This window comes from Poromitra crassiceps (genome assembly GCF_964638095.1).
Source record: "Poromitra crassiceps genome assembly, chromosome: 9".
In the NCBI taxonomy this organism is placed as follows: domain Eukaryota; kingdom Metazoa; phylum Chordata; class Actinopteri; order Beryciformes; family Melamphaidae; genus Poromitra; species Poromitra crassiceps.
The window spans coordinates 47,076,394-47,090,451 of NC_139630.1; the positions used below are offsets into that span (position 1 = coordinate 47,076,394).

Here is a 14,058-nt window from a genome sequence, read left to right on the forward strand (position 1 = left end):
AGATAAGAATTGACGTAGAACATTTCATTTCATTTCTCACACCACACCACCACTAAACTACTTGGCCCGTCAGGTGTCCCTCAGACACCCTCTTCTGGATGTATGAGAGAAGGGGGAAAATGCATACACCATATTTAATCAAACTCTCCCTCACTTTGCGGGTATCCTAATTTATGATTTTAAGTAGTCAGTCTAATTAAATTTTTCACTAAGGAACATTTGGTTCCCTCTCCCTCTCTACATAACAAACAGTCTACTGCAAAGGATTTCTAGATGAGCAGATGTTTATTCATATTCATGTTGCACACAACTTGTGATTTTTTTTATGACTACTGTAGGCCTATATACAGTAGGCCTATATACTGTATATATAGGGGGGGGTCACTGAAAAAAGCAGCAATTAGTAATCAATGCTTTGGTATTTATGGCTCAAACACTCTGCAATCTGCAACTCTACATTCCGTCTTTGGTCTTTCATTGTACGTTGGGACCTCTTCTAGTTTCCTCAGGACGTCTGAACCTTCAACCAGTTGACTAGAAAGAAAAAAATGAATGTTTACCATCTCGTAATAGTAATATTACTAAAAAACTAACAAAATCTTCCAAATGCATTGACATCAATCCATGGTCAAGACTGCGAGGACACAGAAGTGGAGAGCTAGAAAGTCATCACTCAAATTAAATCAGTGACACCAACCCAAAAGCAACGTATTTCCTATCCATCCAGGGAGCCGGCTGCAGGGTGATGTAGAACTGGGATCCGTTGCTATGGCGACCCTGGTTTGCCATTCCTAGAATGCCCCGCTTGGTATGGGAAACTGCAAAGCTCTCATCTAAAGGAAGAGAGGACACACACACACACACACACACACACACACACTATAGTTTATGAACAACGAATACAAATCTAGAAACATGTTCACAGTGCACGTGCATAGTGCTGCTGTAGATTTCCAATTTTCCACAGACTGTTTTTGTCCATACCTTCAAAAGTTCCTCCATAGACTGACTCTCCTCCATTGCCTTTTCCTGCTGGAGAAATATCTGCAATATTGAAAGATGTTGTTACCAGGTGATGAGTTTGCATTCCATGACCATGAGGAGATAAATATATCCAGTGAGAACAAACTAATTGCACTAACACTTAGGTAGAATGCCGTGAACAATATGAAGCCAGTGAGAATTAAATACATTTTAACAGGACTGTTATGGGCCCTACCTCCGCCTTGCACCCAGCCGTTGGGCACCACACGGTGGAACACAGAGCCCTTGTAGCAGAGCATGAGTCCGCTCTGGGACAGGCCACGCTCTCCCGTGCACAGAGCCTGGAAGTTCTCTGATGTCTTTGGACACACATCTGAGAACAGCTGGGGAGAGGGAGGACACACAAGACATTATAACATGCTATTCTGTATGGGCTACTATCTATTAAACATCTGTCCCCTTTGGTTGTAAGCGATGGTGAGAAAAATGCTGGCAGTGGTATAGACAAGCAATGTGAAAACCAATTCACTTGCATCCCATGCCTCGTGTGCCATGCTGCCTCACCTCAAACAATAGCCTTCCTACTGATTCTCCTTGAATTTCAATGTCCATGAAGACAAATTGATGCTAAAGTGAAAGGAAAGAGATGAAAGCTGTCAAGAAATAAACTCAATATAACAATGCAAATACATATTCTTATTTGTTTCTCAAGGTCTTGTAACAATAATCTTCAAGTATGGACTAACAAACATGATCCTTTTTTTTTTTACAGAGATTGATGACTGTAAATGTGATTGTTGATAGTTTGCATTGCTTTCTACAAATAATGTCAGTAGTAGTTAGTTGCATGTGGTTTGAAAGCTGAGGCTGTCAAGCTAATATGGGAATATGAAATAAAAAAATCTAGGATGAGGTAATTATGACCAAAGGTGATATATTATGGATGTCAAAAACTTGCTTCCTGTGCTAGATCTTAAAGGATGATGATCTTTGCAGAATGGCAGCACTTTTTCTTTTATATATATATCTGATCTATGCTTTGTGTCTGAAGTGTCGACTTGCCCCTGTTCTGTGGAGGTGTTTGGAGTAGCAGTCTTCAGTGAGGGCTAGATAAAATGCCTGCGGTCGGGTGAAAGTGAAGTCCCACTGATTCTTAGCCCAGCTGACGAGATCCGTCTCATTTCCAAGGAGATGGCCATTGAGAAAGCACATCAGGTGGCTGGAGAACTGCCACACTTCCCCACGCAGTTCCTTTCAGTCAGATGTGTTGCACAACAGGATGTGGTTTGATTCAGCATTTCATAACTCTAACGTCAAACTGCAGCACACTTCAGCTGAAGCTAAATACTGACAGTAGCCTACACCTCTTAGCTGGGCAAACTGCTGCGGCTGGTACATCTGCTTCCATTATTCATGACAACATTATTCATCATTCATTTTAGATGAAGTAATCTGCAGCGTATAAAACATTGTACAGAGCCTGGGCCACCCACTCCCAGATGGACCTTAGTTTTGCTCTTTATGAATTCCCTGGTCCAATTGGACTTACAGTCAATGTAATAAAAATTACCCACTCTTTTCTTGTTCCACAGATATGTGTGCCAGTCACATTCAAGTAACGGATGAATTGTTGGATCCAAAAAAGCCTCAGGAAACTTCTGTTTTAGTCCCTATAGAGAGAGAGTAAACAGATACAAGTAGGGTTAATTAATCAATTTCACTGTAAAAACTCAGGATGTCTCTTTTGAGAAACTTGTTTACCTCAGCAATATTCTTGGCAACATGAAAATGATGTTCTTTAATCAAGCCGACGATTTCTATATGCTCTTTTGAGGGCATGCCTGTCTTTGCCATGGCCGACAACCACAAAAACTCCCCAGTCTGTAAACAAAAGCGTCGTATCCATAGTAACAAGTACTTGCAAGCGCACAAATATGACGTTTTATTTTGAAACGTCGGGCCTCGTACCAATTCGCAAAATCTAGTCCTTTTGTCGACCGTGTTTTTTGATATTACAGTAGCTGAAGTACTTAAGTGCAGAATTTACTGCTTGCAATTTCCCAGCTCGTATATTCACACTATCTCTACGGGTTACGTTTATTTAACCGTTAGCGACAATTAATCCGCAGCAAGGGAGTAGAGTACAGAGTGCGTGATTAGGGAGTATTGGAACGTAGCCTAACGGCGCCACGGTTTGAATGAAAACAGGCTACGTGGGAGCTAGCTAGCTAGCCTCTTGCTTTGTGTTGGAACTTTACCTGCAAGTACGCTAACTATACACATTTTTCTCGCGCTAAAGTCAGAGCCAGACACCACTCTAGGGACGTGATGGGTGTGAACGATCTGTGGTCTATCCTCGGCCCGGTTTGTGAGTCGGTGCCGCTGTACAGCTTGAGTGGAAAGACACTGGCAGTGGACCTCAGCCTGTGGGTCTGCGAGGCCCAGAATGTCCAAGCAATGATGGGGGTAGTCACAAAACCTCACCTTAGGTAACTGTCGTATTGTTCTCTTGTCGCTAATCACTTCGTCTTGGTGTTCCTCGAGCAGTTCCGATGCTGTGTGACTTCTAATTTTCTCATCTGTCAACTTGTCACCCACAAAGTAACAGCTCTTTTATGTGTTCCAGGAATTTGTTTTTCAGGGTATCGTCCCTCACCCTAATGGGGGTCAAACTTGTCTTTGTTATGGAGGGAGAGGCCCCCAAACTTAAAGCAGAAACCATGAGCAAGAGGACAGAAGTCAGATTTGGAGGGTTTAAAAAGGCTGCACCCAAATCAACAAGCACAAAAAACACCAGCAGGGGGCGCTTCAAAGCCGTGCTTAGAGAGGTTGGTTCTCATTATAGACTGCATAAAGAGGTTCTCGTAGGCAATTTGACAGCGAAATATATCTATTTATTTCAGAGAAATACAGTTTCCTGTTTCACAGCACACTTGGCTCTGTCGTCCCTATGCAGTGTGCAGAGATGCTGGACTACCTCGGTATGCCCTGGGTGACAGCTGCTGGGGAGGCTGAGGCCATGTGTGCTTACCTGGACTCCCAGGGCCTGGTGGACGGCTGCATCACCAATGATGGAGATGCCTTCCTGTATGGAGCCCAGACCGTCTATAGGAACTTCAACATGAACACTAAAGTAATACTACTTTGTGTGTGTGTGTGTGTGTGTGTGTGTGTGTGTGTGTGTGTGTGTGTGTGTGTGTGTGTGTTTCTCTAGGATTTCTGTGTTGTTTTCTTTTCTAACACATTCCCTGTAGATTCACAAAGAAATTGTTGTTTCCTGGTTGTTTTGTTCATAATTTCATCCTTTATCCTGAGTTATGGAGGAGCAAGATGGGTACAAACGAGTCAACCTGTTACTTAGTATCATTCTCATATTAAAAGTACAGATTTGATCAAATACACAAGTCTAAAAACATTAATTTAACCACGCCAATGAGGGAGGGGTGTTCTGTAGTTCTTTATCGTTATCCATTTGGCCACAAAATACTTACTTACGTTTTGTTGATTAGAAATTCCACTGATCCCTTGTCATTATACCCACTTGTATATTTTCCTTGTTTTCCCTAGGACCCTCATGTAGACTGTTACAGGACTTCTCAAGTGCAAACAGAGCTACATCTGGTCAGAGAGGACCTTGTTGGTCTAGCCATCCTCCTTGGTTGTGATTACATTCCTAAGGTAAGGACTAGAGGTGTGGGACTCCTATCCTGAAATTAAACACGTCGCTAACATTATTTATTTATGTGACGGTGTGTTTCCATGCTTCCATAAGGGCATACCAGGGGTTGGTAAAGAGCAAACACTGAGGCTTATCCAGAAACTGAATGGACAAACTCTGCTACAGAGGTAGGAATCAGTCACAAAATCTACTATAAGCATACATTTTCTTGCCTATTATTTGTGACAATATTCCTTTTTCCCCAAAGGGTCAGCAGTATACAGGTGTTTATGTACTTGTAACCTCTCTCTGGCTGCCTCAGGTTCGTCCAATGGAAGCAGGAGGATGCAGGTGTGTCTGGTGCAGTGGTAAAGAAGGTTTCTCACTGCCTCGTATGTCGCCATCCCGGTGAGTGGTGCCCTGTTTTGAACTCTCACCTCTGCCCCTGGTTCTGATGAGAGGTGTAAAGCAGAGGGGAGGTCTCCGCAGGAAGACATGTCTCACACATGGCTGATTTAAAGGCACTTAACTTGTCACGTTAGCACATACACTTATGTGACAGATGTTTTAGCCCGTGAAACATACCTCTGGCATTACACCCAGTAGTGTGTTAGATCTAAAACCAATTTATTTCCTGTTTATTTATAACTGGCTTTTGTCCTATTTGATCAGATATTTATTCTGATCGGTCTCTTTCTTTCCTCAGGCTCAGCCAAGTCACATGAGCGTGGAGGCTGTGTGCTTTGTGACAGTAAACACTTTTGTCAACCCCAGGATTTTGACTACCAGTGTCCCTGCGACTGGCACCGCTATGAACGGACTCGCCAGGCCTCCTCCACCGAGGCCAACATCAGGAAGTACGCCCCTTTTTCTGAACCCACTAAGCAAGAACATAAACGCAACACATCAAAAGGAGGCCGATAAAGGGAGGCCTTAATAAAAGATAATTACATAAAAGCACGTCTATCAAAATTAGTGAAGTGATTTCCAGATTTTGAAAGATGATTTCATAATGAGGGTTTCACTTCATTATTATGTTGTCTTCTCTTTCTTATTTAAGTTCTTGCCTTTTCTTTCAGGAGAACACTGGCCAGTGAACAGTACCCTTTTACAGAGGTACAGTTGTTTTGAACTGCTAATTGTTTAACTGTTGTAAAAATCTATGTTTTCCCCATTTTTAAAACGTTTATTGCATTTTGCAGATCCTCAATGAATTTCTGATCTCCAAGGATAAGCCTGTCACACATTTCAGAAGGAGAAGGCCAAATATGTTGTCGATGCAGGTAACATGTTTATTCAGATTAGTTCTGATTATTAGAAGTGAGCGGCTTAGTTGGCTCACAGGATGCAAAGTATGATGGCTTGCATTGTGTTTTCCAGAAATTTGCCTATGACAAAATGGAGTGGCCCAAACACTACACCAGCGAGAAGGTTCTGGTCTTGATGACCTACACAGAGCTGATGAACAGGAACTATGGAAGAGAGATGTCTTCGCAAATTAAGCCCCTCCGGTAGCCCTATATTTTATTGTCCCAAAAATTCTAAGCACCCAAAAGATATCTCTAGTCTGTAGAGATATTACTGTATACAAGGATTGTTTCACTACACTAATCTATGAGGCTCGTAGATGCTGCAATTAATTGCTTATTGCTTCTAAAGAAGTTATTTTAGTGCTGCGGGTAATGTTTGGTCCATGGGTCAAGTTCAATATTGGTGAAAACGTTTCATCATAGTCAAACTCAGTCAATCCTTAACACTGACATAAAAAAAAATTCTTAAGCAAAATAAAAACAAGAACAAGAAAAATGTGATGAAATAAATCACAGCTTAAATTCCAATTGCAAAATTCTGTCAAATAATCACAATTAGATTTTTCTGTGTGAATATCGTTCAGCCATAATTTTTTTAATCTATTACACAGTGAATATTGAACTGAAGCTTGACTTTAAAAAATCATGGTACAGTATATTGCAAATCAATAGTAATATCTGTCAGAAAAATCACAATTAGATATTTTCCCCAAATCATTCAGCCCCATTTCTTAAATTTCTCTCTCTCTCCCATAACAGAATATTTAAACCAAGAGTGAGGAACGCAGTTGCTTGCTTTGAAGTCATCTGGAGCACACCAGGTCAGTTTATATCTTGTGGTACAGTCATACATTATTTGAGTGTGTTATGAGTATTACATCCCTGTCATATTCTGAATAATCCTCTCAGTCTTATTTGTACTTGACAAATTACAAGCAAATAGAAATGACGATATTTAAGAGAACATCCTCTGAGTTGAGTGACATGTGTGCGCCAGTAAGCGGAGGTTGGGGTGCAGGGTGCTCGTCACCGGGTTGTCTGTTAGTGACTGGCTGTGAGGTGGCGCTTAGAGGTGACAGATCAGTCACAACAACCACTAGGTGCTAAACTGGCTTCCTCCCCAGGCTGTCATATCAAAGTCCACCTCACTAACAACCCGGCCTGAGAAAGTCTCAATCAACTATCAAAAGTGTATTACAGCATGCAAAAGAAACATTGAATACGGCTAAAAGGTTATGTGATGGGATATAATAAAGCATCTTAACATATATCCCATTAATTACTGAAATAAGTGATTACAAATGCATGGTTCTGTCAGGGAAACATAACATGCAGTTTGATAGATGCTTTCATCCAAAGTGCCTTACAGTATAATGAGGATCCTGGTGAAATGAACCTCACCCTCATATCCTCTCATAAATGTACAGCCAACCATTGCAAACTGTGTGGGAACTGAGGTGTTTTAATTTGTGAGAAATGTAGATGAGCAAAATTCCCTATTTAGCACTTATTGTATAGACTAGAAATATCACGCTCTGCGTGCTGTTCTGAGCATGCGCAGTTGAGCAATTGTGCACCGCCTTATTATAGTAGTGAGATCTAATACACATTTATACGTATTCCAAAATCCCTGTACCGTGTAACTCATTAAATTGATTCCGATTGATCAAGAAAAAAACTCAAACATGTTTCTATTTTTAGATGTAAAAAAAAACATAGGCCTTCATATTATTTCTAGTAGACATTTTAGAATTTTTCTGTATATCACTTGCTAGTAATTCAAGACAGAAAAAATAAAAGGTTGTTACAGCTAAGTGAAAAGGAAATCATTCATAATCTGAGTATTACATCGTGAGCCAATGAATTACAGTAACAAATGATGCTTTGAATTAACAGAATTGCAAGTGCCTCCCAGAGTAGACAAGCGGCAACCTCTGGCTTGGAGAGATGAAGCCATTGTGGAAGTGCCAAAAACTGCAGTTCCTCGAATGGCCACTTGAGGCTGGCTCCAAAAGGGAGCATGTTAAAATGCTCAACTTTACAGCATAAATAAACATGTCTACAGCCTTTTTGGGTATGATTGACAGGTTGCCTGTCCAGTAATGGCGCAGCTCGTCGATCACGGACCAATAGCAGGCGGCTCTGTGGGAAACCCCTGGTCTCGTGCGAGCTGCACAAGCACCAAGATGGCAGCAGCCAAAATGCCAATCTCAAGGCTTCAAAACAGGAGTCCACAAACCCATTATGTGACATCATGGTGGCTACATCCAATATTTTATATTATGGTTTTCTGTAAAGAAAAACAAACAAGAGGAATGGACTACTGCTCCCCTCTTAAAATAGGTAAACAAAATACTTCCATTCGTCCTGACCTTGCTGTCCACCCTGCAGAGCATTACGCCTTTCCTGAGGATCCGGCCACAGATAATCCGGATGAGGTGAGGACGGTGGAGGAAGAGTCGCTGTTCCGCCTCGCCTACCCAGAGGTAGTGGAGCGCTACCTGAGAGACAAAGCTCTGGCCGAGGAGAACAAGACCAAGAGTAAGACAATACTTCATACAGTATAACCTTCAGAGATTATCTTTAGAGGAAGAAGAGTGTATATCTGATTAATATGCACTTCCTCTAAAGATAATCTCTGACACTGAAATACTGTGTTTATCTACGGATATGTCATATCCGTAGATAAACACATAGCATTTCAGGATCTTCCTTGAAGATGATGATGATCTGTTTTGGTGTAGAGAAATTCACCATCTTCTCTAAAAGTAGTGTAGTAAATTTTTCACGAGAGGAATGGGATCCCCCCCCCCCCACACACACACACACACACACACACACACACGCGCGCGCGCACACAGACTTGACGAGCTCAAAGACTTCCCACATTGTCCTGACAAGTCTGTCCTGATCAAAGGCACCTGTAACTTTTGACTTGTTTTTCTTACAGCAGCTCTGACACCTGAGCATGCCGAGTTTGGCAGCTCCCCATGTTCACACCAAAGGCTTTGATGCACCCGAGGTGTCTGTCTCACAGGCCTCGCTGTCGCTTCATAGACGTTGTGCTTCGCTCACCCTGCTCCTCAATGCTGTAGAGCAATGGTTCTCAGACCCTGCTCCTCAATGCTGTAGAGCAGTGGTTCTCAGACCCTGCTCCTCAATGCTGTCGAGCAGTGGTTCTCGACTGGTGTCCTTGAGGGGCGTTCCAGGGGGTCCCCAGCAAAAAGGGGGATAATTTATTTTCATTATAATTCCATCCATAAGCAACACAATGACATAATGTAAGACTATTTTGGTTGTGGGTTTCATACACTTTCTGTAATAAAACGTCTAAAACCAACAATCTTATTATCAGATGGGGGACCCTGGGACAAAATTGTATCAAATGGGGGTCCGTGGTCTAATTTGTGTCAGTTTAGGGGTCCTTGACGTGAAAAAGTTTGAGAACCACTGCTGTAGAGCTCTTGCAAGGAGCCAGCCACCTACGTTTGAGAAGGTTTTATAGTCAAGAGATACCGGATTGAATAATGTTCAGAGTAGCTGTGAACATCTATTCAGATTTGTGCTTGAAAATGTTTATTTATTTATTTATTTTTAACTCTGGCATTCTACAATCGTTCCTTTTTCAGAGAAGAAACCGAAGAGTAAAAAGGAGAAGCCATCGGACCTCTGCGATGGTGTTTCTGACCTCCTGGCTCAGATGACCCTTCAGACTTCCACCTCAGCAAACACTAACACTCAACCACAGACGCTGCTCCCTACCGCTCCAAAGAAAGATGAACAAGATGTAGTGGTTCTGGACTCTCCACTGCCCAACAAACACCACCTGAAACCTAGAGAAGGCCACCGCGGTCTGGGTGATTACCCCAATTCTGAAGCTAAAGAAGTGCTATCTCCTCTGCCTCACCCGGCTTGTGGCACAAATACAGAACCAGAGGTTGTTGCGTCACCTTCTGTCTCTGCTGTTATCGACGAGCTGCACCTGAGTGACATCGACTGGGAGGCTTTATCCTTTATGTCGTCCCCAACTTCACAGACGGCTACCAGCAGCACCGCAGAGCCCGAGTCCAGTACAACCACGGACGGTCCTGTCAAGATAAAGGAAGCGGAAAACACACAGCAGAAGACCTTAAGTGACGTCAAACGAGCAGAGTCCAAACTGACTCCAGAGTTCTGTTACACAGAGTGTTCTCTAAGGGACAGGATTCTCATGAGGAACGCGGCCATGTCTGTGAACAAGATGGAGGCGCACAGTCAACAGGTCACAAAACAGCTACAGTATGAGTTGGCCGGTCTGGATCCCAGTTCTGCTTACAACCACAACCCCAAGCCAAGTGGACAGATCCCTGTTAAACGCAGTAGTGACAACAAGCCATCAGGGACGCAACATGTCTATAATAGAAAAGAACCTCTCATCGAAAAAGGCCAAAGTGTGACCAGTAAGACGGAACTAGCCAATCACAGTTCAAAACAACATTTAATGCCCTCAGCACAAGCTCAAATCAAGGCAAAGGACACTGGTGCTGGCACCCAAAAACCTCCTCAGAAATATAAATTTGTCAAGGCAGCCATTTCTTCTTCCTCTACTGTCCCACAGAGGTGCTACTCTGACTCCGGTCACAGTGACAAGGACAGGAAGGTGCTCCAGACCACCAAGAAGAAGAGTGTGTGTGTCAGAGTGTGTTCATCCAGCGAGGACAGTGACGCAGAGAACAAACAGTTTGGAGCTCGTAGAAGAACTAAAACCAAGTCCCAAAACAAGATGAAGGGCGGCTACCGCACAGACTTCTCACTGAAGCCGACTTCCAGATTTCCCACAGCCAAAGCGACACTCAACACTGCCCAAAGTGTTCGATTATTGGGGCCTAAAGTGCAGAGTCACAATGTAGATGTTCAGGTCAACAGCAGCCCCGCATCCACTAAGGGCAAATGCCAGGATGTCCCACCAGTTAGTGTGGATGGAGGTGCATTTGATTCGTCTCCCGCTTCGCCTGTCACTGTCTTAGATAGTGATGACTCAGTGGTTTGTAGTGAGAGTCCACTGCCACTGGCAGAGAGACTGAGGCTGAAATTCCTGAAGTGAGCTGCAGGGCTGCAAAGGCCAGGATGAAGGAGAAGAACGTTAAAGTATTTTTGCCGGACCAGGAACGGGCCAGCCAAGAAACATCTAAGGGGCTTAGTGACTGACTGACTGACTCCCCATTGTTGAAACATCTTAATTAGGCTTACCCACTTGTTGTTATCTGTCTGGTCTGTTTACATGATTTTATAGCTGTAGTGTGCTTCACTTTCTTTTTTATAGTTGTACTTGTATTTCTTTCAAATATAAGTATGTTTTTCAGAAAATCAGGCATTATAACTGAGAAAATTATGATATGCATAGATTTTATTAAAGGCATAACATGTTGATATTTTAATTTGTCTGTGTGTTGTGAAGCCTTTTGTCACCATTTAAATAATTGTCTAATGGCCTACCTGAACAGTAAACAAAATTAAATTGTTTGGGCATTTGGACTTGGGCCAGAACTCACTGTGTGTGTTATTGCATCTTATGCCTTGTCTCCACCAACAGAGTTTAGTCTGCCCAAAGGCAACATCTCCACTGTCGTTTGAACCAGGCCTCTCAAAGGATTAACTGTTTACACTGAATGGAGTTTTGATTTGATTTGATTTGATTTTATTAGACGTCAATCATAGAAAAAACAAGTTACAACAAGTTTATCAGAGCGTCAGGGATACAGACACATGAAAGTCTTTCGACTTATTTCCACTGTGGTCCCTGGACTGGGACAAACAACATAGTAACAAATACATACAATACACCAATTAACACCAATAAATAAAATAAATAAAGCATCCTAAGCTACACTACTGTACCTACAGCATAAACACACCAAGAGTTAATACTAAAAAAGGTGACCATTCTATTCTGAAACATTATCTAAAAGCCATGCTTTGACCTTTATCTTAAAACTCTTTGCAGAGTGCTTTTGTAATCATTAAATGCCAATTAGGCAAATTTTCTCCAAATCCCGCTGTTCTTTGGGTCTCCATAGAGCAGAAGAAGCAGAGCTAACAAGGTCGAGGTATTGGAGAGGGGGTTAGTTGGGACACTGACCCGTTGGTTTTACAACCCGCCAGTGTTCGCCCCCTTGATCACTAGTGACGCATTACGCACCTTTTCAGACATGAAAGGTCTGGCAGTAGCCTGGTGACAGCTGCATCCTCTGCCGGTGGTGCGCACTGCCAAAATAACCTGTCATTAATCCTGCCATTGAGTCTTTAAATCTTATTTTCCTTAGAACAAATGTTTATCATTTGGATGCGAATCAGCTTCTTTCCAGAATTTAGTTTGAACCATTTGAGTCGTTTTCTAGTTTCAAGAGATTGACACTTTGTTTCCTGAAACAGGTGAAACTCCACGGGAACAAGTGGAGGTATAGGCTACCTCCCTGAATTATAATTTGTTCTTTTTTGCAGTGAAATGACATCTTTGCACATTGCCAAGCTGCAGAACAGTGATTGTTGTCTGAAATTAGACAGCGCTGCGTCCTAATCGTTGGGTGTTGTGTTTGGACATTGTGTCTATACTTGTTATAGGCCTGTTTCCCCGGCCTATTTACCTTCCAGACTGAAGACACACGCGGGCCTGACTTGCCAGAGAGGTGTGAAGATCCCAGGTGTAACAGCATCCTTTCACTCCTTCATTAGACAGATCGCATCAAACTGATAATTGTCGTCTTGCCGACTTTAAAGAGTCATTCCCCACAAAAGGGAATCTAATTATTTTTCTTTCTATTACACATTATCCCTCTATTTGGCCTTATTCACACCCCAGTGACAACGAACGACGTCCTTCGGGAAGGTCGCATTTTGGCACTTGGGGTTTTCTTTGAACTTTTTTTTCTTCTTCTCCTGAGCTGTGAACCCATAAACCTCCGGAGATCTGCTTCCATATAAAACGCTTTCCCAGAATTTGCTCATATCCACCCTGAAGGCCATCCGCGCTGCGCGCCGCCACTCTCTCTCTCTGGATACAACATGGCTTTTGACATGGAGACGCTTACAACCAAAATGCTCTCCGAGTGGAAGAGCCAGGAGAGTGCGTTTGGAGACGAACAGGACTCCCTTCAGTCCAGCTCGCCGGAGTCCTCGCTGGACTCCATGTGCTCTTCACCCGAGATGCTCCTCTGCTCCAGCGGCCACCAGGGCTTCAAGGATTTCTCATGTGGTTTCCTAGGACGCGGCGCAGCCCCAGCGCAAAGGCAGAACAAGCCCAAGATGTCTATGAAGAGACGCATGAAGGCCAGCGTGAGGGAGAAGATGCGCATGAGGAGTCTCGCAGAGGCACTTCACCAGCTGCGCGACTACCTGCCCGAGGATTACAGCAAGAGAGGACAGCCCATGACCAAAATACAAACACTCAAATACACCATTGAGTACATCAACAAGCTTTCAGACATCCTAAGCCGTGCGTAATGGGTGCAAAACGGACCACTTTTACGCATTGACTTTACTCTCGTTTGGACATTGGTCTAGTGTAGACCTCTACTGTTTGCTTTACATCTGTTCTCATGAATAGTGCAACAGACTTATGATAACTTAATTATTCCATGCTTTTGTCTTCCCTTCTTTTCGCCCCTCTTTCGGTGTAAATATGGTTCACTGGGCATTTGGCAATTATTTTTGTATATTAGGCTGCCTTTGTTGTCTATGAATTCAGAGTTTGGGGAAAATAACATGGAGCCTAAATTGTTGTTCTCTGAAAGGTGTCTGTGTTTAATTGTCTCATCTAAAGTCTGTCGATGGGAATCATCAAGAGTATCCATATAAACATCTATATAATGTTCATATATGAATATGTGTGATTCTAAAATGTATTATAGGTTTACCATAGTTAGACTATGCTAGTTATTTCTCATTAAATGGTAACTAAACCCTATTAACGATTTCACCCAGCTCTAAACCGACATAATTACAATTTGTCAACATCAGACCATATTTGACTCTGTTAAACCTTAACCTCAATGTGTTTCCGTGTGTCAGATCCACGTTGTTGCCACAAATGTGTGTTTCCCATTCACTTATCTGTTATCTCCAATAAAT

General features: G+C 42.7%; 3 protein-coding genes across 3 annotated transcripts; 2 read left to right on the forward strand and 1 right to left on the reverse strand.

The window, feature by feature from the left end:
* Nucleotides 1-340: 340 nt before the first annotated feature.
* On the reverse strand, nt 341-2,823 carry ppil6 (peptidylprolyl isomerase (cyclophilin)-like 6; the record flags this gene model as incomplete). Its single annotated transcript, XM_083643446.1, has 8 exons — nt 341-534; nt 698-833; nt 985-1,044; nt 1,220-1,367; nt 1,549-1,611; nt 2,047-2,235; nt 2,559-2,654; nt 2,746-2,823. 8 exons carry the CDS (start codon nt 2,821-2,823, stop codon nt 423-425), a joined length of 882 nt encoding a protein of 293 aa, XP_083499572.1. The 3' UTR covers nt 341-422.
* A 489-nt stretch (nt 2,824-3,312) lies between these two features.
* Nucleotides 3,313-11,035, forward strand: gen1 (GEN1 Holliday junction 5' flap endonuclease; the record flags this gene model as incomplete). Its single annotated transcript, XM_083643017.1, has 13 exons — nt 3,313-3,473; nt 3,611-3,812; nt 3,941-4,117; nt 4,552-4,662; nt 4,757-4,830; nt 4,965-5,050; nt 5,349-5,499; nt 5,722-5,758; nt 5,845-5,925; nt 6,023-6,153; nt 6,712-6,773; nt 8,344-8,493; nt 9,582-11,035. 13 exons carry the CDS (start codon nt 3,313-3,315, stop codon nt 11,033-11,035), a joined length of 2,877 nt encoding a protein of 958 aa, XP_083499143.1.
* Nucleotides 11,036-12,993: 1,958 nt separating this feature from the next.
* Nucleotides 12,994-13,431, forward strand: msgn1 (mesogenin 1; the record flags this gene model as incomplete). Its single annotated transcript, XM_083643018.1, has 1 exon — nt 12,994-13,431. The coding sequence occupies one exon, from the start codon at nt 12,994-12,996 to the stop codon at nt 13,429-13,431; it is 438 nt and encodes a 145-aa protein (XP_083499144.1).
* Between the last annotated feature and the right edge of the window lie 627 nt (nt 13,432-14,058).